The following is a 26,761-nucleotide window of genomic DNA, read 5'->3' on the forward strand; positions in this document are numbered from 1 at the left end:
TTCCGTCTGGCCACTCTACCATAAAGGCCAGGTTGGTGGAATGCTTCAGAGATGATTGTCCCTTCTGGAAGGTTCTCCCATCTCCACAGAGGAACTCTGCAGCTTTTTCAGAGTGACCATTGGGCTTTTGGTCATCGGCCTGGCCAATGGCCTTCTCCCCCGATTGCTCAGTTTGGCCAGTTAGCCAGCTCTAGGAAGAGTCTTGGTGGTTTCAAACTTCTTCCATTTAAGAATGATGGAGGCCATTGTGTTTTTGGGGACCTTCAATGCTGCAGACATTTTTTGGTACCCATCCCCCGATCTGTGCCTCGACACAATCATGTCTTGGAGCTCTACGGACAATTCCTTCGACCTCTTAGCTTGGGTTTTTTTGCTCTGACATGCACTTGTCAACTGTGGGACCTTTTATATAGACAGGTGTATGCCTTTCCAAATCATGTCCAATCAACTGAATTCTCAAGGATGATAAATGGAAACAGAATGCACCTGGGCTCAATTTTGAGTCTCATAGCAAAGGGTCTGAATACTTATGTAAATATGGTATTTCTGTTTTTAATTTTTAATACATTTGCAAACATTCTAAAAAATCTGTTTTGCTTTGTCATTATGGGGTATTGTGTGTAGATTAGGGGACTTTTTATTTGATTTAATCCACTGTAGAATATGGCTGTAACATAACCACAGATCATAATCCAAAGGAATCTAGTTATTTTAGCATGACATCAAGTGAATGGAGTAGCCATGTTTATATTTTAACCCCTTCAATCAAACAATCCAATGTCTTTATTGTCCCAATTGGGAAATGTGTTGTGCAGTCAGGGTTCAACAATAAAACAACATTTAAAACAGTGACAACCATACAGCAGATATACATCATGCGATTGGTTACAGTGTACGATCAATAAAAGGCGCAGTCATTGTGCAAACGTGCATCAATAAATATGCATTATTTATTTTCATGTGTAGATTTAGAACGTTTATGGCCTGTGGGATGAGTTCTTGGATCTATTGCTCTTGAATTTGGGAAGTTGAAAACAATGACCTGAAGGGAAGAGCTCAAAATCGCCAATGCCCGGGTGATTAGGACAGTCTAGGATACTGTTAGCTCTCCTCATCACTTACTTCCTAAAAGTTTCTAAGAGCTGTGTCTGCTGCACCCCGATGACCTTGCTGGCCACCTCTACCACTGTCTAGCCTTTTTGTTTCAAACATTAAGATTGTCAAACCAGGCCACCGTCGAAAACATCAACACAGATTCAATAAAACTCCTGTAAAACAGTCATCATTGCCTTGCTGACAAAAGTTCCATCTTTCTCAGAAAGAAACGTTGATTTGGAACCACATCGATCGAGAAGGTTCTTGTGGAGTTCTCTGGAATTGTAGGTCTGTAAAATGTCATGATTCTGTGACGAGAGAATATTATTGTACCATCTCTTTTGATCTCCGTTCTAGAATTCCAGAAGATTGCCATGGCGACAGTGATTGGGTTTGCCATCATGAGCTTCATCGGGTTCTTGGTCAAGCTCATCCACATCTTCAACAATAACATTGTGAAAGTAGGACCACACCGTCAAAATAGAACAAGACACTGCAGGACACACACACCAGGAGTCAGTTGGACAGTAGTCAGTCAGTACTGTATTGTGCACATTATTGGTAGAAAACAATTCAAGTTCAGTCCATTTGGCTTTTTAGGTTAGCATAGAGATTGGGTGATTTGACTACAGTGTTCTAAAGTGCACTAATGCTACATGTCTACAAGATCCAAATATATGATTAATTTGTTATCAAGATATGTGCATAGATGCATGTAGGTCTGTAATAATATCAAACTATGTTTTGCAGTTGTATTTGATTTGATGGAATGCGTGAAACACACTATTTTAAATCATAAGGCATACAGCATTTCTGCCACTACAGTTAAGTGGTGTGGATGATTGTATACTTTTGGGTAAAGGGGAGAAACTGAATTAGCCTCTGTGTGGCCCTGTTATTGTGAGTTCTCTTATCTCTCTCAGGGGCGGTTTAACCTCTGGAGATGTTACAGAACTACAATAATCAGAGACCTTTGGCAGCAGGGCAATGTGGAAAAGTGGTGGTGGGAGGATAGTGAAGGGATGCCATTTTTTAAAAACATTGTTTGCAATGTTTTTATTTGACTGTGTTAATAAATCAAAGAAATACGCAGCTTGACTTATGTTTGACTTGTATATTATGTGTATCTCTGTTTGTTAAGCGACAACGGTGAAGGCACATTGGGGCTGAGTTCCAAACCGTAGACTTGCACCCTAAAATCCACCCTTGAGAAGTATGGATTTGACCCCCACCTCAGATATGCAATGGTTAGTCTTCAAGGGGAAGGGAGCAAGTCTCCAGTTTGGAATCAGGACAGAGTTTTTTAGGCTAGTGGTGAATCTATACTCTAAAGTGGCTTCCTCTTGTGACCGTTTAGAGATTCCTTCACCAAGGAAGGAAAGAGGCATTTTTACACTATTTCAACTAGGCATGAAGCGTGAATTTCCAGTTGGGGGAGAGGAAGCCATTAGCCTATTTAAATGACACCCATTTGTTCATTCTGGAAGGAGGTGGAGCACCCTGGTCGATGATGTCATTTCCGGTCCCTGCAGATGCCCATGCTCCAGAGCAGTGGCTGGTCCGTTGTCACGGTTACAGGCTTCCTCTGGTCTCCCTGGGCGACAGGCTCGTAGGTGTTGGATGTGCTCACCAGCTTCCCGAACTGCAGTACCTGGTTGTCTATAACACATAGAGTTAGTCAGACATGCTCCTTAGCCTACAGAACCTACTCAGCAAGCAGTGGAGTGAAAAACACTTGTGGGGTAATGCAAGTTCATTCCAACCACACCACCATTTACAAATACACTGTCCTCTCTGTGTAACCCCCAGGGGGGTCCAGTCTGAGTCCACTATTCTGTGTAAGCACTCAGCTGGGACCTGGGAAGCAGTGATGGGAAGATCATCTCGGGTGAGAGAGAGCTCACACAAGGAATAGCATTATGCTTGACCACTGAGCATAAGGAAACTGGGAACTGGTGGGTCAACAAATCCTCTCAAAGCCAACCTTTTGGTCCAGACAGGCAGGAGAGACTTACACCGAAGAGCTGCAATAAGTGGAGGGTTTTCAGGTTCTCTTTTCATGTGTGCCATTAGTATCAATAAAATACATTATTCAACACACAAGTGGAGAATTTTCATTACAAAGTGAGAGGACTGTAGCTAAGGGGATGATATTTGTCTTGGAGGTTACTGAAGATGTTAGCCTTGAATCCAGGTCAACACTGACCTCCTATGGCCAATTATGGTATTGCAGGATGACTAACATCATAGGTCTTATTGTCATGCCAGATCTATTTAATACAGACTCAACCTCAAGGGTCAATGTAAAAAGGGGTTATAAATAACATTTTAGTGATTCATTGATTGGTTTAATGGACAGAAAATTCTGCTCTTTGTGTTTATCTCATATGGACTGTCTGGTTTTGTATTTTGTGATTTATGAACTAACAACACACCTGGTGTTCCCTTGGAAACAATGAAGTTATTATATTACCCCATTCTACTGACAGTCAGGATCAAAAAGCATTCTATTCCACTGCATCAACTCAACACATCTCATAATTACTTTGCTTTTCAAATGTCTATTGGGACAGGAGAACAAAACATATGTAGAATTATACATTTGTTTTTGAATGTGTATTAAAAATAGTCTCCAGGATGGAACTAAACAAACAGAAAGAGAAGAAAGAACACAGCAAAGAGAACAAATCAAATGACCACAAGCGGATGAATACACTTCAAAGACTGACAAAACGCCCTTCTGCTTCAAAGCCCTGTGAATAGCCATGATATTACACTGTGTGAGTGTGTTGTGAATAGCCATGATATTACACTGTGTGAGTGTGTTGTGAATAGCCATGATATTACACTGTGTGAGTGTGTTGTGAATAGCCATGATATTACACTGTGTGTGAGTGTGTTGTGAACAGCCATGATATTACACTGTGTGTGAGTGTGTTGTGAACAGCCATGATATTACACTGTGTGAGTGTGTTGTGAATAGCCATGATATTAAACTGTGTGTGTGTGTGTGTTGTGAACAGCCATGATATTAGACAACCAATAAAAGGAATAGGGAGTGAAAACAGTACTGAAAGGAAGTAATTGACCATAGAGAACACTGAGGCAGAGGCATACCATAGCCTAAACCGTTCTCTCCTGAACCAATGCTGAAAACACTGTAGTAGTTAATTAAACCACTAGGGGAAGCACTGCACTGTGGAAAGAGGGGAGACTGTCAGATACATGCACATAATTTTCTGACACACACACACACACACACACACACACACACACACACACACACACACACACACACACACACACACACACACACACACACACACACACACACACACACACACACACAATCCATCATAAACATTTAATAGTCAGCCCTATCATTTACTGGCAGATAGGATAGGGCTAATGAATCTAGTTTAAGTTGCGGCTCCGCGCCTGATAAAATTTTAAACAGGAGAAAGAAAACACCCTTCCTCCTTCCCCTAGAGACTATTTGGAATCCCCCCCCCCCCACACACACACACATACCCCACCCTCCCACCTCTCTCTCCAGAGTAATTTGTAGTGTAAATGTGGGTATTTAAAGCGGTCACCCTCTCTGGTCTCAGTGCTGGAAATGCAATTACAGCCAGCAAACAGCTTTATTGTTATCAGTGGAGGTGCGACGCTCATTCCGGTCCCCAGCGCAACACCGGCCACCATCGATCGTTATCAGGGCTGAGGAGAGGATTACTAATGAAGCTATCCTCAGGCTCCATAGTCTGTTTGTGTGGGTAATTGAGGATGGAAACTGTGTGTGTGTGTGTGGTCAAATGCTGTACCTTGACAGGGTCAGCTGAGGTAGCTGTACACCCCCCAACCTTCCCCTAAACCTGTGTGTATGTGTGTGGTTCACATCAGGTATTTGTCCATTTCCTCCTCTCCCAGCATGACTCAGATCTAAAAGGAAAAAATGAAACTGTATGGCAGTTTCCCTCCCTCCCACAGCATGGCTGGAGAATACTTACAGGGTACTTAATCTCCCTCTCGTTTTGCTCTTTCTATAGACTTTAAGACAGAGATGGGAGAGAGAGAGAGAGAAAGTGGGAATAAGAAGGGGAAAAGAAAAGAGACTGCCAAGGTGAGAGCTGGATTGCTCAGCAACATCTGAATCCGTCCAAGAGAAAACCGAAAAAAAACAGATTCTATCTTTCTCTCGAGCTCGCTCCCTTTCCCTCTCCTTCCCTCTCTCTTTGCCTGCAGAGAATAAACCCAAACCCAGACAGACATTAGTACAGGAGGTTTCACAGGGATACTGCAGCTATAGGTAATGGAAATATATGTATTCATCCACCTGTGTGTGTGTGTGTGTGCGTGTGTGTGTGCATGCGAGCGTGTGAACAAGAAAGTAAAGAAAACATAGATGATATTCCAGCCTTGAAAATGTTATAATGTGATCATTTTGATGATAACTGTCAGGGAGATACATCTAATGAGGATCCATCAATTAGTCTAATTCCCAGAAATCTGTCTGGCTGGAAACACACCAGACGTGGACTGTTACAGTACATCGTAGTTACTCACTACACCGGCTGTCTTTTTCATTGTAGTCATACTTTCAACACTGCTACAGGGTATGTGTATACTTTAGGGATATGGAGGTTAGACATTACTCAAAAGAACAAACAGAAGGTTCAAATGGTTGTTTTAGCACAAAGCTCAGAGTCTAAATCTGTCTCACTGATTAACTAGACAGACTGTTTGAGGACACTGGTTCACTGACTGACAGTTAATCAGGTGTGTGTGTGTATGTGTGTGTGCGCAAAGAAAGAAAAAAAGAGTGCATCATTACAGACTGGTTTCTCTAAGAACAAGGAGAGACAAACAGACAAACAGAGAAAGCAGAGGAAAGATCAGAGGAGAGATCAGAGGAGAGATAGAGAGGTGGCTTGACTCTAGCAGTTAGTATGAGGACATATTTTCACCTTTCTAAACAGTTCTGACACTTCCTGTCTAGACAGTATGGAAATGTATACTGTTTTATTCTTACTATTGTCTGATGTTACTTACTCTTACACCTCTCTCTCTCTCACACACACACAGTTAGGTTGTTGTAGGTGCGTAACCTAAAGTTACATCATTTCAACCAGGGATGGAAATTATGCAATCCTGTGGCTAGTACTTTTCAGACCGGGCTAGTAGAAAATGTGATCTACTAGGCCAGCTAGCCAGTGCCCAAAGTTCCATCACTGATTATGTCATAGTAAAAAGGGGCAAATATAAGAGCAAAAGTAATCTTTTTGGTTTTTGTAAAAAAATAATCTCCTTCTGACTCAACTCTCCCGACGACAAGCATTAAACCTTACCCATCCAACCACACACTTCAGTTAGAACAATTACAGATTGAATTAATCCTCCAAACACATCCTACAATAGTTCCTACAGATGTCTTACTGAGCATAGCACACCGTGTGATGTCATCATTAATTACAACACATGGAAGACTGTGTGTGAAATGTGAATACTAGAAAACAAACTGAAATTGTCGATGACACACATCACTTATGCTACTGTACATAATTAAACTGTACATTCCATCTCTATAAAACCACAGCTTTTCAATTGGGCCTCCTACATTGCCCTCCATTAACTTTGTGATCTTTTAGAGAGGTTGTAGCTTTGCTCAACAGAGCCATTAAAGTTAATGGGGGTCAGATGCTACTCTTAGCAAGTGTCTGCCCAGCTGCCATTTTGGGGATCTTGCCATGTTTGAATCCCCCATAACTTTATTTAAATCAGTCACCGCCTGGCACACACAATGCAGGAGCTTTAAAGACGAAGGACTGAGGCCAATGTTACAGTCAGTTCAAGGCCACAACTAGACTTACTGCTAAGAAGAATACTGCCTCTCTCTCCCTCCCTCCTCCAGTGTCTTCACGTATATCAACCACTTCTGAAATATTTGTTGTGTGTATGGGTGTGTGTGTGGATCAAAACGCAGAGCGGAGATGTTGATGATTGACATTTTCTCAGATGATTTATTTATCTACTCTCCTACCTTCTTCCTCCGCTAAACCCCGACTTTTAAACTCCACCATCAACATCCTCAAACAACATCATTATTAAAACAGTAACCCCTGTCAAACAGAATGCTCAACTAAAACAACCTGATATACCCTCAGGGCTCTGCTTCACAAAATAAAGTATGCCCAATAAGTAGGTTTCACATAGATAATGGGGTTACAATTAACTAACTTGTACTGTCAACTTTCAATTCTGACATGGATCTACAGGGATTGAACCAGTTGCCACACTACAGATCTGTATGCCCTGTAGTGCAGGTTCTCTCTGTCTTTCTCTCTTTAATGTGCACACTTCGAACAAAGCCAAAGCCCTGACACTAAGTCCCTTTAGGCCAGAAAGCCGCTAACTGCACAGGTCTCTCTTTATAATACAGCATATATTATTCATTCCAATCACGCTTTAAAAAGGGATAATCATTTATATGGACTTCTAACACACACACAAGCACGCACTCTTTAAAATCATCTGTCAACGAAGCAGCAATCAGCAGTTGAAACCACAACAAAGTGTTCCCACCACCCCTTGTTTCAGGAAAAAAGCAATGCTTCTACAAGGGATGAGGTTGGAGAAATGGAACCACTCAACTTCATAAGCTATGGATGCAAGGACTAATCATTCACAATATCTATTCTGCCCTTGCAAGTGTCCCCTTCTTAAGTTTAGCAGATAGTTGCTGGATAGAGTTGATCTATCGTATTGCATAATGATTTATTACCACCAGTTCGTAGGTACAGTATTAGAAACGGAGTAAAACTGACATAGAAGAAGGAAAAACAATCAGAAGTAAGATGATGCTGATTATTAAACCTTCATTCTCACGAACAACACAGCACAGCATGTCATGTATTGTTGCCCTTTGTGCTGTTGTTTGTGCCCAATAATGTCTGTACCATGGTTTGTGCTGCTACCATGTTGTGCTGCTGCCATGTTGTGTTTCTACCATGTTGTGCTGCTGCCATGTTGTTGTCATGTTGTGTTGCTACCATGCTGTGTTTTCATGTGGTGCTGCCATGCTATGTTGTTGTCTTAGGTCTCTCTTTATGTAGTGTTGTGTTGTCTCTCTTGTCGTGATGTGTGTATTGTCCTATATTTTTATTTGTAATCCCAGTCCCCGTCCCCGCAGGAGGCCTTTTGCCTTTTGGTTGGCCGACATTGTAAATAACAATTTGTTCTCAACTGACTTGCCTAGTTAAATATAGGTTACATTTTTAATTTTTTTTTTTAAAGTATGTTATATTATCATGAACTGAAAAATATGCTGCCGTATGCAATAATAATTCCCCAAACACGGCAAGATCAATTAAATAGAACAGATATCTCCAACCATGCAGCCATCAAGAAAAGACTTAAATCTATCACTTAAACGATCATCCATACAGAATAGTTCTTCTCAAATTGACTGCACGGATGGAGTTTGATCATATCTGCAGCTCCAGAGTGACTTTCACCATTTGCAACGCTAACAAGGATTCTTATTTGACAGAACATAGAAACGTAGGCCTTATCAGTAAGCAGTGCCATACAGAGGACACAAATTAAATTTACTTTAAAATGAACTCAAACCTACTACAGGGGCCAGAACACTCCCCGCCTAGTATCTGTAAGGATGCCATCATTATCACTAGTACATCACTAGTACATCACTAGTACATCACTAGAACATCACTAGTACATCACTAGTACATCACTAGAACATCACTTGTACATCACATCACTAGTACACCACTAGTACATCACTAGTACACCACTAGAACATCACTAGAACATCACTAGTACATCACTAGAACATCACTAGAACATCACTAGTACATCACTAGTACAACACTAGAACATCACGAGTACATCACTAGAACATCACTAGAACATCACGAGTACATCACTAGAACATCACTAGAACATCACTAGAACATCACTAGTTCATCACTAGTACAACACTAGAACATCACGAGTACATCACTAGAACATCACGAGTACATCACTAGAACATCACTAGAACATCACTAGTACAGTCTCTGAAACTGGATACAGAAAAGTCTCGCATGACACATCTCTTGCTGTATTGACTTCAACCTTTCTTAATTTCCCACCTCTGCCAGGAAAGGTCTTCACGAAGATGCCCATGGGCCAGTCGTTCCTTTTCACTTGACTGTCTCCCAGCATCACAATGTCTCCCTCCTGAAGGTTGGGCTTCTCTTTCTGCCACCTCCTTTGGTTTTGCAGGGAAGGAAGATACCCTTTCTTCTAGCGGTGCCAGAAGGTGTTGGCAAGGTTTTGAACTTGCCGTCACTGCCGGGTGAAGATATCTTTCTCATTGAATTCACCTTGGGGGGGGGGGGGGCTGCACCAACCTTTTGGGAGAACAGTTTTTCTGTCATCAAGGAACTAATGGACGAGCACTCACAATGGCTAAGACTACCGCCATGAATGTAGTCAGGACTTCATAAGTAAGCTTGGATGGACCCACCTTCAGCATCATGGACGGCGATCATTCTCTCCCAGCTGCCTCCCATATGGGACGCGTGCGGTGGATTGAAGACCCAAGTACACCCTTTGTCACTCTGGTACTCTTGGACCTTCTTCTCGCTCTAAACGGTCTCCATCTTCAACTCTCTGCAGGCCTCTGGGCCACAGACCCAACTGCTCTCAAAGCGCCCTCAGTGAAGTGGTGTCCTTGATGATGGGCCTGCTCGTGGTGGTGTCAGTAAGAGGTTTGGTTTAATCTTTACCTAGACTTGCTTGGGACAGGCGTCCTGCAATCCTCAGTGGGCCTGAATCGTCAATGTAGGGCAGTTGTTCTTAAACTTTTTCAGCCTGGGACCCAAATGAGAAATTCGGTGTTTTCCTGGGACCCAGGCAAAATATGCAACTATACATAAATATTGGTACATTTCATTGCCCTTATGCCTAAAACAAATGCAATATAGACAAAAACAAAGAACAATGGAATTAAATATCCATATAAATATCTATTAATGTTTATTCTCCCCATTAAAAACACTCTTACATATCTGTCTAGGTTGGAACTGTTGCTGTTAAAATACAATAAATCATTTTCATTCTGAACTGGAATATACGGATTGATCACATCACACAGATGAATAACAGAACACACACACAGGCTTTTTGATAGTGCAACCCTAAGTAACAGTACAGATGAAAAATTATACATCTTACTGTAGAAATTATTGTTGAAAGAAAGTCTAGGTTGAAACTGTTGCTGTTAATACAATACATATGTTTTATTCTGAACTGGAATAAACTGATTGATCACATCACACAGATGTAGACCAGAACACACACAGTCCTAATGAGAGCATATCTATTCTGGGCTCTGTTTTTGACAGTGTAACACTGAGGTCATGCTCAGCATTGAAACTGTTTCTGTACTTGTTTTTCAAGTGTGTCAGAGTTGAGAACCCGAACTTGTATAGGTATTTGGTGCCAAACTGGACCAGAACATCTCCTGCTTTCTCAGTCAGGCAGGAGACTGCTTCCTGCTGCAGATGAGCAACCCAGAACTGTGTGAGTTTTCCTCAAAAAGCTTCTTGCTTCAATCAGTTTATTCCAGTTAAGAATAAAAAATTATTGTGTAATAGCAACAGCAACAGTTCCAACCCAGACTAATTTTCAACAATAATTTCAACAATAATTTTAGTGGGCCTGATCATTTTTCATCTTCATCTGTACTGTTACTAGGGTCGCACTATCAGTAGCTAGCTGGCTTTGGCAAATGTTAGCTATTAGCTGTGTACAAGGTCAGGGGATTGTTTGAAAGAGAAACTCACATCTACAGTTGAAGTCGGAAGTTTACATACACCTTAGCCAAATACATCATAACTCAGTTTTTCACAATTCCTGACATTTAATCAGAGTAAAAATTCCCTCTCTTAGGTCAGTTAGGATCACCACTTTATTTTAAAAATGTGAAATGTCAGAATAATAGTACAGAGAATGATTTATTTCAGCTTGTATTTCTTTCATCACATTCCCAGTGGGTCAGAAGTTTACATACACTCAATTAGTATTTGGTAGCATTGCCTTTAAATTGTTTAACTTGGGTCAAACATTTTGGGTAGCCTTCCACAAGCATCCCACAATAAGTTGGGTGAATTTTGGCCCATTGCTCCTGACAGAGCTGGTGTAACTGAGTCAGGTTTGTAGGCCTCCTTGCTCACACATGCTTTTTCAGTTCTGCCCACAATTTTTCTATAGGATTGAGGTCAGGGCTTTGTGATGGCCACTCCAATAGCTTGACCTTGTTATCCTTAAGCCATTTTCCCACAACATTGGAAGTATGCTTGGGATCATTGTCCATTTGGAAGACCCATTTGCGACCAAGCTTTAACTTCCTGACTGATGTTGTTGACTTGAGATGTTGCTTCAATATATCCACATAATTGTTGTTCTTCATTAAGCAATCAATTTTGTGAAGTGCACCAGTCCCTCCTGCAGCAAAGCAGCCCCACAACATGATGCTGCCACCACCGTGCTTCACTGTTGGGATGGTGTTCTGCGGCTTGCAAGCCTCCCCCTTTTACCTCCAAACATAACAATGGTCATTATGGCCAAACAGTTCTATTTTTGTTTCATCAGACCAGAGGACATTTCTCCAAAAAGTATGATCTTTATCCCCTTGTGCAGTTGCAAACCGAAGTCTGACTCTTTATGGTGTTTTTAGAGTAGTGGCTTCTTCCTTGCTGAGTGGCTTTTCAGATTATGTTGATTTAGGACTCGTTTTACTGTGGATATAGATACTTTTGTACCTGTTTCTACCAGCATCTTCACAAGGTCCGTTGCTGTTGTTCTGGGATTGATTTGCACTTTTCGCACCAAAGTACGTTCATCTCTAGGAGACAGAACGCGCCTCCTTCCTGAGCAGTATGACGGCTGCGTGGTCCCATGGTGTTTATACTTGCGTACCATTGTTTGTACAGGAGTTTTTTGACTTGATTGTAGTGGCTTCCTTTCCTCTTAACCTTAGCCACTGCCCAAGCCTGAAGCGGGGTTTTCGTAAGCATACAGTTCACAGTCAAGGTTTCCAAACAGCCAAAACAATGCCATCCAGGGAAATGGTGCAACAAAAAGGTTTATTCTTCTTTGTACAAATGTTTGTATTGTTTGTACAAATGGACGTGGTACCTTCAGGCGTTTGTAAATTGCTCCCAGGGATGAACCAGACTTGTGGAGGTCTTCAATGTTTTTTCCGAGGTCTTGGGTGATTTCTTTTGATTTTCCCATGATGGCAAGCAAAGAGGCACTGAGTTTGAAGGTAGGCCTTGAAGTACATCCACAGGTACACCTCCAATTCACTCAAATGATGTCAATTAGCCTATCAGAAGCTTCTAAATGACATCATTTTCTGGAATTTACCAAGCTTTTTAAAGGCACAGTCAACTTAGTGTATGTAAACTTCCAACCCACTGGATTTGTGGTACAGTGAAATAATCTGTCTGTAAACAATTGTTGGAAAAATTACTTGTGTCATGCACAAAGTAGATGTCCTAACCAACTTGCCAAAACTATAGTTTGTTAACAAGGAATTTGTGGAGTGGTTTAAAAACACGTTTTAATGACTTCAACCTAAGTGTATGTAAACTTCCAACTTCAACTGTACTACTATGAGAGTTAGTTAGTACTCCCTTATTTCTGCTTATCATAACCTGTTATAAAATGACAACAATGCCTTGCTAGTTGACTTACTTTTCCACTGTTGAAGCACCGTTTCCTGAAGCATTCTGTCCTGCTCTGAAAGAACTCCCTGGGTTTGCCATCATGCTGTGGATATTAGGTCCGGGCGTGTCCTTTTATTCATTTGTTCGTTATGAGAGACTCATTACTAAGCACTTCCCCGCACAAAACACATTGTGGGCGATCTTCGTTATAAGTTTGTATGAAAGAGAGAGAAACTCATCATTGTATATGCATTTCATGACAATTGAGCTGAGTCAGAACTGGTGGCTAGCATGAGTCCATTTGATGACAGCGGTGAGTGATGGCGAGTGGGAATGACAAGTCAGTGGCTGACAGCACATCATCTGCTGCTGAGCGGCAGCGCTGCATCTTGTGTGCATCGCAGAGTGATCTTTAAGAAAACGGCACAAAAAAAGATCTGGTAAACCGCAAAGCACACAGGCATCTCCCTCTCATACTCGCGCAGCTGCCAAACCGAGCAGAGACTGTTGCTAAGCAGAGAGCACAGATGCACTTGGCCAAATCCATTCCTGTAATTAATGAAATAATTATACATTTACTCTGACACGTCGTGACCCACCGTCCGTGACTCATACTTTAAGAAAGGCTGATGTAAGGACCCTGAAGAGTGGGCTCAGCTTAGGAATGGCTTAACGTTCACTGATGCATTCCAATTCCTCTTGAAAGGCATTGTGTTGCAGACAGCGGATTAGGATGGTCTTGGGTTGATCCAGATCTTCGGTGGAGCAGGGTTTGTTGCAAATGTGCCATCCTTTGCAGCTACTGCCTTCCTAACACATGCGCAAGCCTTGTAAACCTCTCAAAGACCTTGGAGTCTAACTTGTTGTTTGAGACAATGGTGGCGTGACAAGCAACTTGGCATCAGTTGTCTTCAGGTAGGCTACTGCCGCGATGGCGTTTGTGGATGCATCATTGAAGACGCACATCTCTTTTTTTGTATGAGAGAGATTGATCTGTATGTGGGAGAGATCTTGACCTGCTCAAGCTCCTTCAAAGAGTCTCTCCATACCTTCCATTCCTTGAACTTCACTTCTGGGAGAGGGGTATCTAGTCACAATCGTCCATGGAGAGCTCTCTAAGTAGAGACCTTCCTCGATGCTTACTGGGGCGGGGAATCAAAGTGGGTCGAACAAGCTGTTGATCGTCAACAAGACTCCACGTGTAGTGTATGGTTTCTCCGCTGAAGACACCTGAAATGTGAAGACATCCTCTGTGACATCCCAGCTCACTCCGAGACTTCTCTGCACGGGAGGGAAGTTGACACAGATCCAGGTGCTTCAGCAAATTGCTTCTACAAATTGACTGCAAGAAGGATGGAGTTTGATAATATCTGCAGCTCTACAGTGACTCTCACCATTTCCAATACTAATAAGGACTCTTCTTTTACAGGATATAGAAACGTATTAGTGAGCAGCAAAAATGAAATTGACCTTCAAATGAACTCAAACCAACTATAGGGCCCAGAAGAATATCAAAATTATATTTTTAACCAAGTTTTGAGGCTATATAGTGCTTGTTGACATTCACTTCGTTCACAAACAGTAGAGTAAAAAAAGCTTATATTTTGGGTTCTGATGGGTTAAGACAGTTGAACTAAGGTCATGAGGCATTTATGAGATATTCTTCAAGAATCATTTCATTAATTTAAAAAAACTGCAGATTGCCCCTTTAAACACTATAACCAAGGTACTTGCACATAACAACCTACAGAAAGATGGAACATTTGCATACGCACGCACACAAAAGCTGAGGCTCCACTTTTGTAAAAGAGTGTATTTCTTATTTTCTACCTTCATCCATCTGATCCCCGGGGAAATATTCCACTGCCTCCTTTTTAATTATGTGTGTGATTAATTATGCATTTTATTATGACTGGTTAATCTGAAGGAGCCTCTCACGCATAATCCCACCGCATTATCAATCAGGTGCCGAGGTAACAGGTTGACTGGGAAAGTAACACACACACATTCGCAGGCCAGCAGCCAACCAACCAACAAGCACATGCACGCACGCACACACACTTCCTGCCTGGATTCCCCTTGACACTGAGTTATACAACCAACAGATTGTTGAGGTCCCGCCCTGTACCGGTGGTGCAGTGGTCTGAGCCAACTCATTAAGAACACAGCTGGCCACTGGGCCTAGGACTGGGACAAACCACAAGGGGACAGACGGGGTGTGTGGGACAGACGGGGTGTGTGTGATTGTGTGAACAAAGCGTAGGGAAGATGAGTGCTCGTGTGTGTCACTGTGTGTGTGTGTGTGCTCACCCAGGTTCCATTTGAGTCCAGTGGTGTGTGTTTTGCATGGTCCTCCTATAGGTATTAGACTGCACCATTCCCCCTCCAGTCCTGTATTCACTCCCAACCTGTGTCTCTTGTCCTAAAACACACACACACACACACACACACACACACACACACACACACACACACACACACACACACACACACACACACACACACACACACACACACACACACACACACACACACACACACACACACACACACACACACACACACACACACACACACACACACAGAGAATGAGCTTCCAGAATAACTCTGGATCTAATACTGTCGTAGCGCTGACAATTACAACCTACAGTCACATCTGATATGATGAGCTCCTTTGATAAAGATGAGCAAAAAATACTCCAATAAATAACACAAATACTGAGCTATATTGTATGCTCAAAGAAATGGGGAAATTGTCTTATTTTATACTAATACAATTGCTCAGAGAAAGAGATGTTGTTTAACAAGTAAAACACAATCTTAAAAAGATAGATGTCAAAATGCATGGCACCCCTAACGATTGTTATGAATAAAAATCAAACAGCAATCTGAATTAAAATGAATCTCAGTTGAAAGAACTGTATGGTGGCCTTTCACGGCTTCCTGTTTCACTGGGGTATAAAAATGAGGTAACACGCATGTAAAATCCATTTGTCATCCGTAGAGTTGCAAAGGGAGGATATATTACTGGAATCTACAATTAGACACCACCTCCATGCCAATAAGCTATTATTCGGAAGGGTTGCCATAAAACAGCTTTATTGAGAGCAAACAACTAATGTAAATGCCTGGAGTTTGAGAAACAGCATTGGCACTTGGACTGGAACCAGGTGTTATGGTCAGATGACATGAAAATAGAGCTCTTTGGCCAAACACACAACTTGTTGGTTTGGCCTCGAAAGAAGGATGCATATGCAGAAAATAACCTCATATGTACTGTAAAATATGGTGGTGGATCTTTGATGTAATGGAGCTGTTTTGCTTCCACTGGTCCTGGAGACCCCTGATCAACAGCATCATGAACTCTACCAAGTATCAGGACATTTTGACCAACAACCTGGTTGCCTCTGCCAGGAGGCTGAAACTGGGCCTCAAGTGGCTCTTTCAGCAAGACAATAACCCAAGGCGCACATCAAAATCCACAAAGAAATGGTTCATTGACCCAAAATCAACATTTTGCTATGTCCATCTCAGGCTCTGGACTTGTACCCTATTGAACACCTGTGGTTTGAATTAAAGAAGGCAGTCCATGAGAGCAGATCGAAGGATATCAAGGGTCCGTAAAGATTATGTATGGAGGAAAGGTCTAAGATACCTCCCAATGTGTACTTCAATCCCATAAAGAGTGACAGAAAAAGGCTAAGTTCTGCTATGCTCACAAGGGGAGGGGGCACAATGCACTGAAAATAGGGGTGCCAATCAAAAAATAATTGTTAAACAAAATATTGTTTTGGGCATACAATATAGCTCAGTATTTATATTATATATTTTATATTGTCTTTTTTGCATCTTTAACAGGGGTGCTAATAATTTTGGATGTGATGTTACAGTCAGTGCATTCAAGGAAAGTTAGCAGAAGGACCCCAAAGAGAAAAGTTGGAAGCTGAACAACTCTTTCTGAAACAATGACAACTAAAATGGCGGATATGTTTCCTCCTTGGCGGTGTAAAGACAGTAGCCAGAGGGAGAAAGATAGGGATAGATGGAATGTTCTCAACTCCTAAAGGAAGGAAACTCTGAGAGACAGAATAATCTCCAGCTCTTGCTGTTGTGCTAATCTGGCCTCAGGGTGTCTGTGTACGCGTGTGTTCTAAGCAGCTTTCTCAGTAGCTTTATGTTGCTTGGTTTATAAATACCAGTGATCATAGAACGCCTCTGAGATATAGAATCCTCACTAATACAACTTTCTCCCACCTGAGATTCAGCCCACACATACTTTACAGAGAGATGGAGGGACAACAAAACGTACAGAGAGAGGTGGAGAGAGAGAGAGACCGTAGCCTCACAGCAATGCACATAAGCAAGAACAAATTCTTATTTACAATGACGGCCTAACCCGGCCAAACCATAACCCGGACGACGCTGGGCCAACTGTTCACCGCCCTATGGGACTCCCAATCACGTCTGGTTGTGATACAGCCAGGAATCGAACCAGGGTCTGTAGTGACGCCTCTAGCACTGAGATGCAGTGCTTCACTCGGGAGCCCAGAAATCTCATGATGGGATTTAATTGAAAAGCCTTTATGAGAGCTGGAGTTTTCAAAACTCAATTTGGATTAAGTGCCTTGAAATGTTGCAGTTATTTTTGTCAAGGACATCTCTAGAGTATCTGTATTCTTCATTCCATTGTATTGTTCTATAAAACTTAGAATGTCAAAGTCATCTGTCTATGGGATCTGTCTGCATCTGTCCATGTTCATCCCTCCAGCAGCTGCAGTTCACCACAGTACAATCCTCCATCATGTAAATCACCTCCGCTCCTGACATGCCCTACTAAAAGGTCATTGTAAACAAGCATATACAGTATTTTCGAACCAAATACCTGCAATCTCATTTGTAGAACACACATGCACACACACATGCAGATACACACATGCACACACGCATGCAGATACACACATGCACACACGCATGCAGATACACACATCTCCCTCTCCTATTACCCAAAATCGTTTGTTGTTATGAGGGTGTCTAATTTGCTTTTCCAAAATTACATCATCTCCAAATCAATCCATTCCCTCCCTCCCTCTTCTCAGATGATTGAGTTTACTGTGAGGCTGAGCACAGTCATTTCCATCTTTTGCTCTAGCAATACTACAAACATACCCACTTTTTTCACTCTCTCCCCCTTCCCCCCTTTTTCCCTCCCCTCTCCATCTTTCTCTCCTCTTCCCCTTGTCTCTCTCTCCATCTTTCTCTCCTCTTCCCCTTGTCTCTCTCTCCCCCTCTCCATATTTCTCTCCTCTTCCCCTTGTCTCTCTCACCCCCTCTCCATATTTATCTCATCTTCCCCTTGTCTCTCTCTCCCCCTCTCATATTTCTCTCCTCTTCCCCTTGTCTCTCTCACCCCCTCTCCATCTTTCTCTCCTCTTCCCCTTGTCTCTCTCTCCATCTTTCTCTCCTCTTCCCCTTGTCTCTCTCTCCCCCTCTCCATCTTTCTCTCCTCTTCCCCCTCTCTCTCATTTGTCATTATTAAATACATGTTCTCATTTGCTGCTTCATATGTACATACCTCCAATTAATCTCCTGACAGACGCGCGCACACACACACACACACACACACACACACACACACACACACACACACACACACACACACACACACACACACACACACACACACACACACACACACACACACACACACACACACACACACACACACACACTTAATCAAGCTGGTTTGTCACTGCAGTCCGGATGTAATGAACTGACTGAACGTACATGGTTAAATTCAAAGATCAACACAACCTTGTCAAGGACCCTTATACCAACATTTGTAACTAAAGTGCTTTGTAGTCCCTTGGGGGGGGGGGGGGGGGGGTGGGATCAATTGTTGGTCCCCAAAAAGTCCTCAAGTATAGTAAAACAAACAGTGGTGTAAAGTACTTAATTAAAAATACTTTAAAGTACTACTTAATCATTTTTGGGGGGTATGTGTATTTTACTTCACTATTTATAATTTTACTACTTTTACTTCACTACATTCTGAAAGAAAATTATGTTCTTTTTACTCCATACATTTTTCCTGACACCCAAAATTACTTGCTACATTTTGAATGCTTAGCAGGACAGGAAAATGGTCCAATTCACACACTTATCAAGAGAACATCCCTGTTCAAACTGTCTCTGATCTGGTGTACTCACTAAATACACATGCATGGTTTGTAAAATGTGTCTGCGAGTTGGAGTGTGCCCCTGGCTATCCGTAAATAAAATAAAAAATAACATTTTGCCAACTGGTTTGCTTAATATAAGGAATTTGAAATGATTTATACTTTTCATACTTGCAATTACAATTACATTTGATAATTAAGTATATTTAAAAGAAAATACTTTTAGACCTTTACTCAAGTAGTATTTTACTGGGTGGCTTTCACTTTTACTTGAGTCATTTTCTATTAAGGTATCTTTACTTTTCCTCAAGTATGACAATTGGGTACTTTTTCCAACACTGAAAACAAACGTGTGTGTGTGTGTGCGTATAGTTACCGGTCGTAGCAGGTAGGCCAGACTGCATCCCTGTAGAACCACCAGAGGTAGTTCTGTCATATTGAGGGCGTGGTACAAAGTCTCTACTGAAGCCATGGTCTGGTCAAATCTTCCTGCTAGACCACCCAGAGTCACTATAGTATCCACCTGGGGGAGGAGGGGTGGGGTGGGGGGGATTAATTATCATAATCTCCCAATCATGGGTCCACCAGGTGGTACAACTTCAGACCACTTTAGAAAACTTTGGAACATATTACAAACTGTGAGTATGCTATTTATGTCTGGAAGAAGAAACATGTAGCCTTTAGACAGAAAGGTTGAGTTCTTTTCAGCACTTGAAACATCCGGAGAGCCATCGTAATAACTATAATTTACCCAAACCTCTCTCTCTCCCTCTCTTTCCCTCTTTTCTTCTGACCTCATACACATCTCTCCCACTGTACCCCCGCTCTCCTTTACTCCCTCCTCCTCTCTCTACTTTACCAGTCTCTCTCTTCAGTCTAGCTCTCTCCCTCTGTGTCTCGCCCACCATATCTTTCACTCTCTCCCCAAGAGTGTTCTAAGGACACAATGTCGCAGAGAGTTTGGAGAATTCATGGTGTGCAACCATTTTACACTGAGGAAATAAAAGGTAGTGTACTAGTTCGTTTGCTCGGCACTTGGACCCTAGTTAAGATATGATAATGACTTGGAGACAGTGATCGTCTTAATTTACATCTTCTAAACTGATTTAGAAATGTGCTTATTGAGGTTAAATCCACATCTGTCAAACACCCACATACACACAACAGAGGACAGCTTTAGAAAAACCCTTTCTCTTATTAGGCTGCACACACAAACTCACCCACGCATGAATAAACACCGAACTGCTTTAGAAAATAATTTGTCTTATCATCTGAATGACAGCGTTCTATAAACAAGCGTTGCCAAGCTACGGTCCTTGGAGACAGAGAGAGATTATAAAACAGAAAGAAAGTATTATGTTAAATCTTTACTTTGCAACTTCAGCACCTTTAACCACAGCCTAGAACAAGACAAATAAATAAACTTCTGCCAGGACAGACAGACAACATAAAGGGAAACAGGACAAACCAATGGAATAGCCTATATTACACAACTTATGTAACTACCTAAGAAGCCGGGTCCCAGATCTGTATGTGCTTTAGCCAACCCCTTTGACTGTTAGGGCTGTGACCATACCAGCATCTGATTGTTGTCGTTAAGTTTGTGACAATACCATTATCTGACTGTGGTTGTTAACTCTGTAACGATACCAGTATCTGACAGTTGCGTCAGGGCTGAGACAATACAAGTATATGACTTTTGTCGTAAGGCCTGTGACAATATAAGTATAGGTGAAGTCGGAAGTTTACGTACACCTTAGTCAAATTACATTTAAACTCAGTTTTTCACAATTCTTGAAATTTAATCCTAGTGTAAAAATTCCCTCTCTTAGGTCAGTTAGGATCACCACTTTATTTTAAGAATGTGAAATGTCAGAATAATAGTACAGAGAATGATTTATTTCAGCTGATTTCAGCAATAAGTTGAGGGAATTTTGGCCCGTTCCTCAAGACAGAGCTGGTGGAACTGAGTCAGGTTTGTAGGCCTCCTTGCTCGCACATGCTTTTTCAGTTCTGCCCACACATTTTCTATCGGATTGAGGTCAGGGCGTTGTGATGGCCACTCCAATATCTTGATTTTTTTGTCCTTAAAGCCATTTTTGCCACAACTTTGGAAGTATGCTTGAGGTCATTGTCCATTTGGAAGACCCATTTGCGACCAAGCTTTAACTTCCTGACTGATGTCTTGAGATGTTCCTTCAATATATCCACATAATTTTCCTTCCTCAAGATGCCAAGTGCACCTGCTGCACCTGCAGCAAAGCAGCCCCACAACATGATGCTGCCACCACCGTGCTTCACTTTTGGGATGGTGTTCTGCGGCTTGCAAGCCTCCCCTTTTACCTCCAAACATAACAATGGTCATTATGGCCAAACAGTTCTAGTTTCATCAGACCAGAGGACATTTCTCCAAAAAGTATGATCTTTGTCCCCATGTGCAGTTGCAAACCGTAGTCTGACTTTAATGGTGGTTTTGGAGCAGTGGCATCGTTCTTGCTCAGTGTCCTTTCAGGTTATGTCGATTATAGGACTCTATAGGTATCTATATTCTGTGGATATAGATACTTTTGTACCTGTTTCCTCCAGTATCTTCACAAGGTCCTTTACTGTTGTTCTGGGATTGATTTTCACTTTTCGCACCAAATTATGTTCATCTCTAGGAGACAGAACGCGTCTCCTTCCTGAGTGGTATGGCGGGCTGCGTGGTCCCATGGTGTTTATACTTGCGTACTATTGTATTTAGAGATGAACGTGGTACCTTCAGGCGTTTGGAAATTGCTCCCAAGGATAAACCAGACTTGTGGAAGTCTACAATTTTTTTCTGAGGTATTGGGTGATTTCTTTTGATTTTCCTATGATTTCAAGCAAAGGGGCACTAGGTTTGAAGGTAGGACTTGAAATACATCCACAGGTACACCTCCAATTGACTCAAATTATGTCAATTTGCCTATCAGAATCTTCTAAAGCCATGACATAATTTTCTGGAATTTTCCAAAGGCACAGTCAACTTAGTGTATGTAAACTTCTGACCCACTGGAATTGTGATACAGTGAATTATAAGTGAAATAATCTGTCTGTAAACAATTGTTGGGAAAATTGCTTGTGTCATGCACAAAGTAGATATCCTAACCAACATGTCAAAACTAAAGTTTGTTGACAAGAAATTGCTGAAAACAAGTTTGAATGATTCCAACCTAAGTGTATGTAAACTTACGACTTCAACTGTATATGACTGTTGTCGTCAGGGACGTGACAATACAAGTATATAACTGTTGTCATCAAGGCTGTGACAATATAAGTATATGACTGTTGTCATCAGGGCTGTAACAGTACAAGTATATGACTATTGTCATCAGGGCTGTAACAGTACAAGTATATGACTGTTGTCATCAGGGCTGTAACAATACAAGTATATGACTGTTGTCGTCAGGGCTGTAACAGTACAAGTATCTGACTGTTGTTGTCAGGGCTGTGACAATACAAGTATATGACTATTGTTGTCAGGGCTGTGACAATACAAGTATATGACTATTGTCGTCAGGGCTGTGACAATACAAGTATATGACTGTTGTCGTCAGGGCTGTAACAGTACAAGTATCTGACTGTTGTTGTCAGGGTTGTAACAATACAAGTACATGATTGTTGTCGTCAGGGCTGTGACAATAGAAGTATATGACTGTTGTCGTAAGGGCCGTGACAATACAAGTATATGACTATTGTCGTCAGGGCTGTGACAATACAAGTATATGACTATTGTTGTCAGGGCTGTGACAATACAAGTATATGACTATTGTCGTCAGGGCTGTGACAATACAAGTATATGACTATTGTTGTCAGGGGTGTGACAATACAAGTACAAAGCATACCAAACTCTTTGGTCATTTAATAACCTGCTGTATGTAAATAGTGTGTTGTGGAATATAAATAAATGTGACCTTGATTGAGCTCATAATGATGTTTGTTTCCAACATTAGTGCTGTTTTCCTACAGAAGTTAAATCCGATTAGTGTTTTTTATCCTTGCCACGATACTAACGAGTATTGCGATACTGGTATCATCCCGGCCCTAATTGTTGTCATGGTTGAAGTCAGTGGAGGCTGCTGAGGGGAGGACAGATCATAATAATGGGTGGAACGGAGTGAATATAATGGCATCAAACACGTAGAAACCATGTGACACCATTCCACCAACCATGAGCCCGTCCTCACCAACTAAGGTGTCACCCACCTCCTGTTATTGACGTACAGATCTGGGACCAGGCTACTGAAATACCGTTACACAGCACTTTCTACTTCAGCCCCCACAAATCTGCAGACAGCGCCTGTTCTCTTATTATTGAGAGACAACATAATCAAAAGAATCATTCTGTTGCTGATTATTACATTTTCAAGGCTGGAGTATAATGTGATCATTTTGATGATAACTGTCAGGGAGATACATCTAATGAGGATCCATCAATTAGTCTAATTCCAAGAAATCTGGCTGGCTGGAAACACACCAGAAGTGGACTGTTACAGTACATCGTAGTTACTCACTACAGCCGTGGCCAAAAGTTTTGAGAATGACACAAATATTAATATTCACAAAGCCTGCTGCCTCAGTTTGTATGATGGCAATTTGCATATACTCCAGAATGTTATGAAGAGTGATCAGATGAATTGCAATTAAATGCAAAGTCCCTCTTTGCCATGCAAATGAACTGAATCCCCCAAAAACATTTCCACTGCATTTCAGCCCTGTCAGTGATTCTCTTGTTAACACAGGTGTGAGTGTTGACGAGGACAAGGCTGGAGATTTTTTATATATATATATTTTTTTAACTAGGCAAGGCAGTTAAGAACAAATTCTTATTTTCAATGACGGCCCAGGAACAGTGGGTTAACTGCCTGTTCAGGGGCGGAACAACTGATTTGTATCTTGTCAGCTCGGGGATTTGAACTTGCAACCTTTTGGTTACCAGTCCAACGGTCTAACCACTAGGCTACCCTGCCACCCCATGCCCGATTGAGTTCGATTAACAGACTGGAAGTTTCAAATTGAGGTTGGTGCTTGGAATCATTGTTCTTCCTCTGTCAGCCATGGTAACTTGCAAGCAAACATGTGCCGTCATCATTGCTTTGCGCAAAAAGGGCTTCACAGGCAAGGATATTGCTGCCAGTAAGATTGCACCTAAATCAACCATTTATCGGATCATCAAGAACTTCAACGAGAGCGGATCAATTGTTGTGAAGAAGGCTTCAGGGCGCCCAAGAAAGTCCAGCAAGCGCCCGGACCGTCTCCTAAAGTTGATTCAGCTGTGGGATCGGGGCACCACCAGTACAGAGCTTGCTCAGCGGGCATGTGTGAGTGTATCTGCACGCAGAGTGAGGCGAAGACTTTTGGAGGATGGCCTGGTGTCAAGAAGGGCAGAAAAGAAGCCACTTCTCTCTAGGAAAAACATCAAGGACAGACTGATATTCTGCAAAAGATACAGGGATTGGACTGCTGAGGACTGGGGTAAAGTCATTTTCTCTGATGAATCCCCTTTCCAATGGTTTGGGGCCTCCGGAAAAAAGCTTGTGCAGAGAAGACAAGGTGAGTGCTACCATCAGTCCTGTGTCATGCCAACGGTAAAGTATCCTGAGACCATTCATGTGTGGGGTTGCTTCTCAGCCAAGGGAGTGGGCTCACTCACAATTTTGCCTAAGAACACAGCCATGAATAAAGAATGGTACCAACACATCCTCCGAGAGCAACTTCTCCCAACCATCCAGGAACAGTTTGGTGATGAACAATGCCTTTTCCAGCACAATGGCACACCCTTCCATAAGACAAAAGTGATAACTAAGTGGCTCGGGGAACAAAACATCAATATTTTGGGTCCATGGCTCGGAAACTCCCCAGACCTTAATCCCATTGAGAACTTGTGGTCAATCCTCAAGAGGCGGGTGGACAAACAAAAACCCACAAATTCTGACAAACTCCAAGCATTGATTATGCAAGAATGGGCTTCCATCAATCAGGATGTGGCCCAGAAGTTAATTGACAGCATGCCGGGGCGGATTGCAGAGGTCTTAAAAAAGAAGGGTCAACACTTCAAAAATTGACTCTTTGCATTAACTTCATGTAATTGACAATAAAAGCCTCTGAGACTTATGAAATGCTTGTAATTATACTTCAGTATTCCATAGTAACATCTGACAAAAATATCTAAAGACACTGAAGCAGCAAACTTTGTGATAATTAAAATTTGTGTCATTCTCAAAACTTTTGGCCATGACTATACGCTGTCTGTCTTTTTCATTGTAGTCATACTTTCAACACTGCTACAGGGTATGTGTATACTTTAGGGATATGGAGGTTAGACATTACTCAAAAGAACAAACAGAAGGTTCAAATGGTTGTTTTAGCACAAAGCTCAGAGTCTAAACCTGTCTCACTGATTAACTAGACAGACTGTTTGAGGACACTGGTTCACTGACTGACAGTTAATCAGGTGTGTGTGTGTGTGTGTGCAATAAGAATGAAGGGTCCATGTGTGCAGTAAGGGTCTTAAGGTGAATAACACACCAGATAAACACACATCCTCTCTGACATTTGAGAGACAAACACACACACACCCTCTCTGACAGGTGAGCAAGAGGCAGAGGAAGAGTGGGAAGACAGAGTGGGAAGACAGAGGGGGACGACGGAGGGGGAGGATGGAGGGGAAGGACAGGGGTGGAGGAAGAGGGGGAGGAAGAGGACGATTACCTGAAGCTGTTTTCTCTTGATCTCCTCCACCATGATGGCCAGACATTTAGTGAAGTCAGTCAGCTCCTGATCAGCGGTCTCTATCAACCGACACTTCTAGAGGGAGAGAGAGAGGAGGGGACGGGGAGAGAGAGGAGGGGGGCGGGGGAGAGAAATGAGGGGGCGGGGGAGAGAGAGGAGGGGTGTGGGGGAGAGAGAGAGGAGTGGGCGGGGGAGGAGAGAGGAGGGGGAAGAGGGAGAGGAGGGGGCGGGGGGAGAGAGGAAGGGGTGGGGGAGAGAAAGGAGGAGGGGTGTGGGTGAGAGAGGAGGGGGGCGAGGGAGAGAGAGAGGAGGGGGGCGAGGGAGAGAGAGAGGAGGGGTGTGGGGGAGAGAGGAGGGGGCAGGGGGCAGGGGAGAGAGATCTGAGAAAGAAATTGAGAAACCTGTCCAACCAAAAACATAGAGACTAGGAAAACCTGAGTCTACGCCTTCACTATGTTGAATCACTAAAACAATACAGAAATACACTACGGAAAAAGAAGGAACAGCATGTCAGAAATCAGCTCAATGTAATTGAAGAATCCATAGACTCTAACCACTTCTGGGAAAATTGGAAAACACTAAACAAACAACAACACAAAGAATTATCTATCCAAAATGGAGATGTATGGGTAAACCACTTCTCCAATCGTTTTGGCTCTATAACAAAGAATAAAGAGCAAAAACATATACATGATCAAATACAGATCTTAGAATCAACTATTAAAGACGACCAGAACCCACTGGATTCTCCAATTACATTGAATGAGTTACAGGACAAAATAAAAACCCTCCAACCCAAAAAGGCCTGTGGTGTTGATGGTATCCTCAATGAAATTATCAAATATACAGACAACAAATTCCAATTGGCTATAATAAAAATCTTTAACATCATCCTTAGCTCTGGCATCTTCCCCAATATTTGGAACCAAAGACTGATCACCCCAATCCACAAAAGTGGAGATAAATTTGACCCCAATAACTACCGTGGAATATGCGTCA

At 42.2% G+C, this 26,761-nt stretch overlaps 1 protein-coding gene across 5 annotated transcripts in view; it reads right to left on the minus strand.

Annotated features, from left to right (window-relative positions):
- Nucleotides 1-744: 744 nt before the first annotated feature.
- Nucleotides 745-26,761, minus strand: part of tpk1 (thiamin pyrophosphokinase 1) — an 80,962-nt gene continuing 54,945 nt past the window's right edge. For 4 of the 5 annotated variants that reach the window (XM_064949305.1, XM_064949308.1, XM_064949306.1 and 1 more), the window contains 4 exons: nt 25,742-25,837; nt 19,386-19,532; nt 15,144-15,255; nt 745-2,754 (listed from right to left, as the gene is read on the minus strand). In XM_064949305.1, coding sequence (XP_064805377.1) covers nt 2,609-2,754; nt 15,144-15,255; nt 19,386-19,532; nt 25,742-25,837 — 501 coding nt within the window. In that variant the 3' untranslated portion in view covers nt 745-2,608. The remainder of the gene's footprint in view (nt 2,755-15,143; nt 15,256-19,385; nt 19,533-25,741; nt 25,838-26,761) is intronic. The other variant, XM_064949309.1, reaches the window with a different exon arrangement.

The sequence above is a fragment of the Oncorhynchus masou genome, chromosome 30, assembly GCF_036934945.1.
Source record: "Oncorhynchus masou masou isolate Uvic2021 chromosome 30, UVic_Omas_1.1, whole genome shotgun sequence".
Lineage (NCBI taxonomy): Eukaryota > Metazoa > Chordata > Actinopteri > Salmoniformes > Salmonidae > Oncorhynchus > Oncorhynchus masou.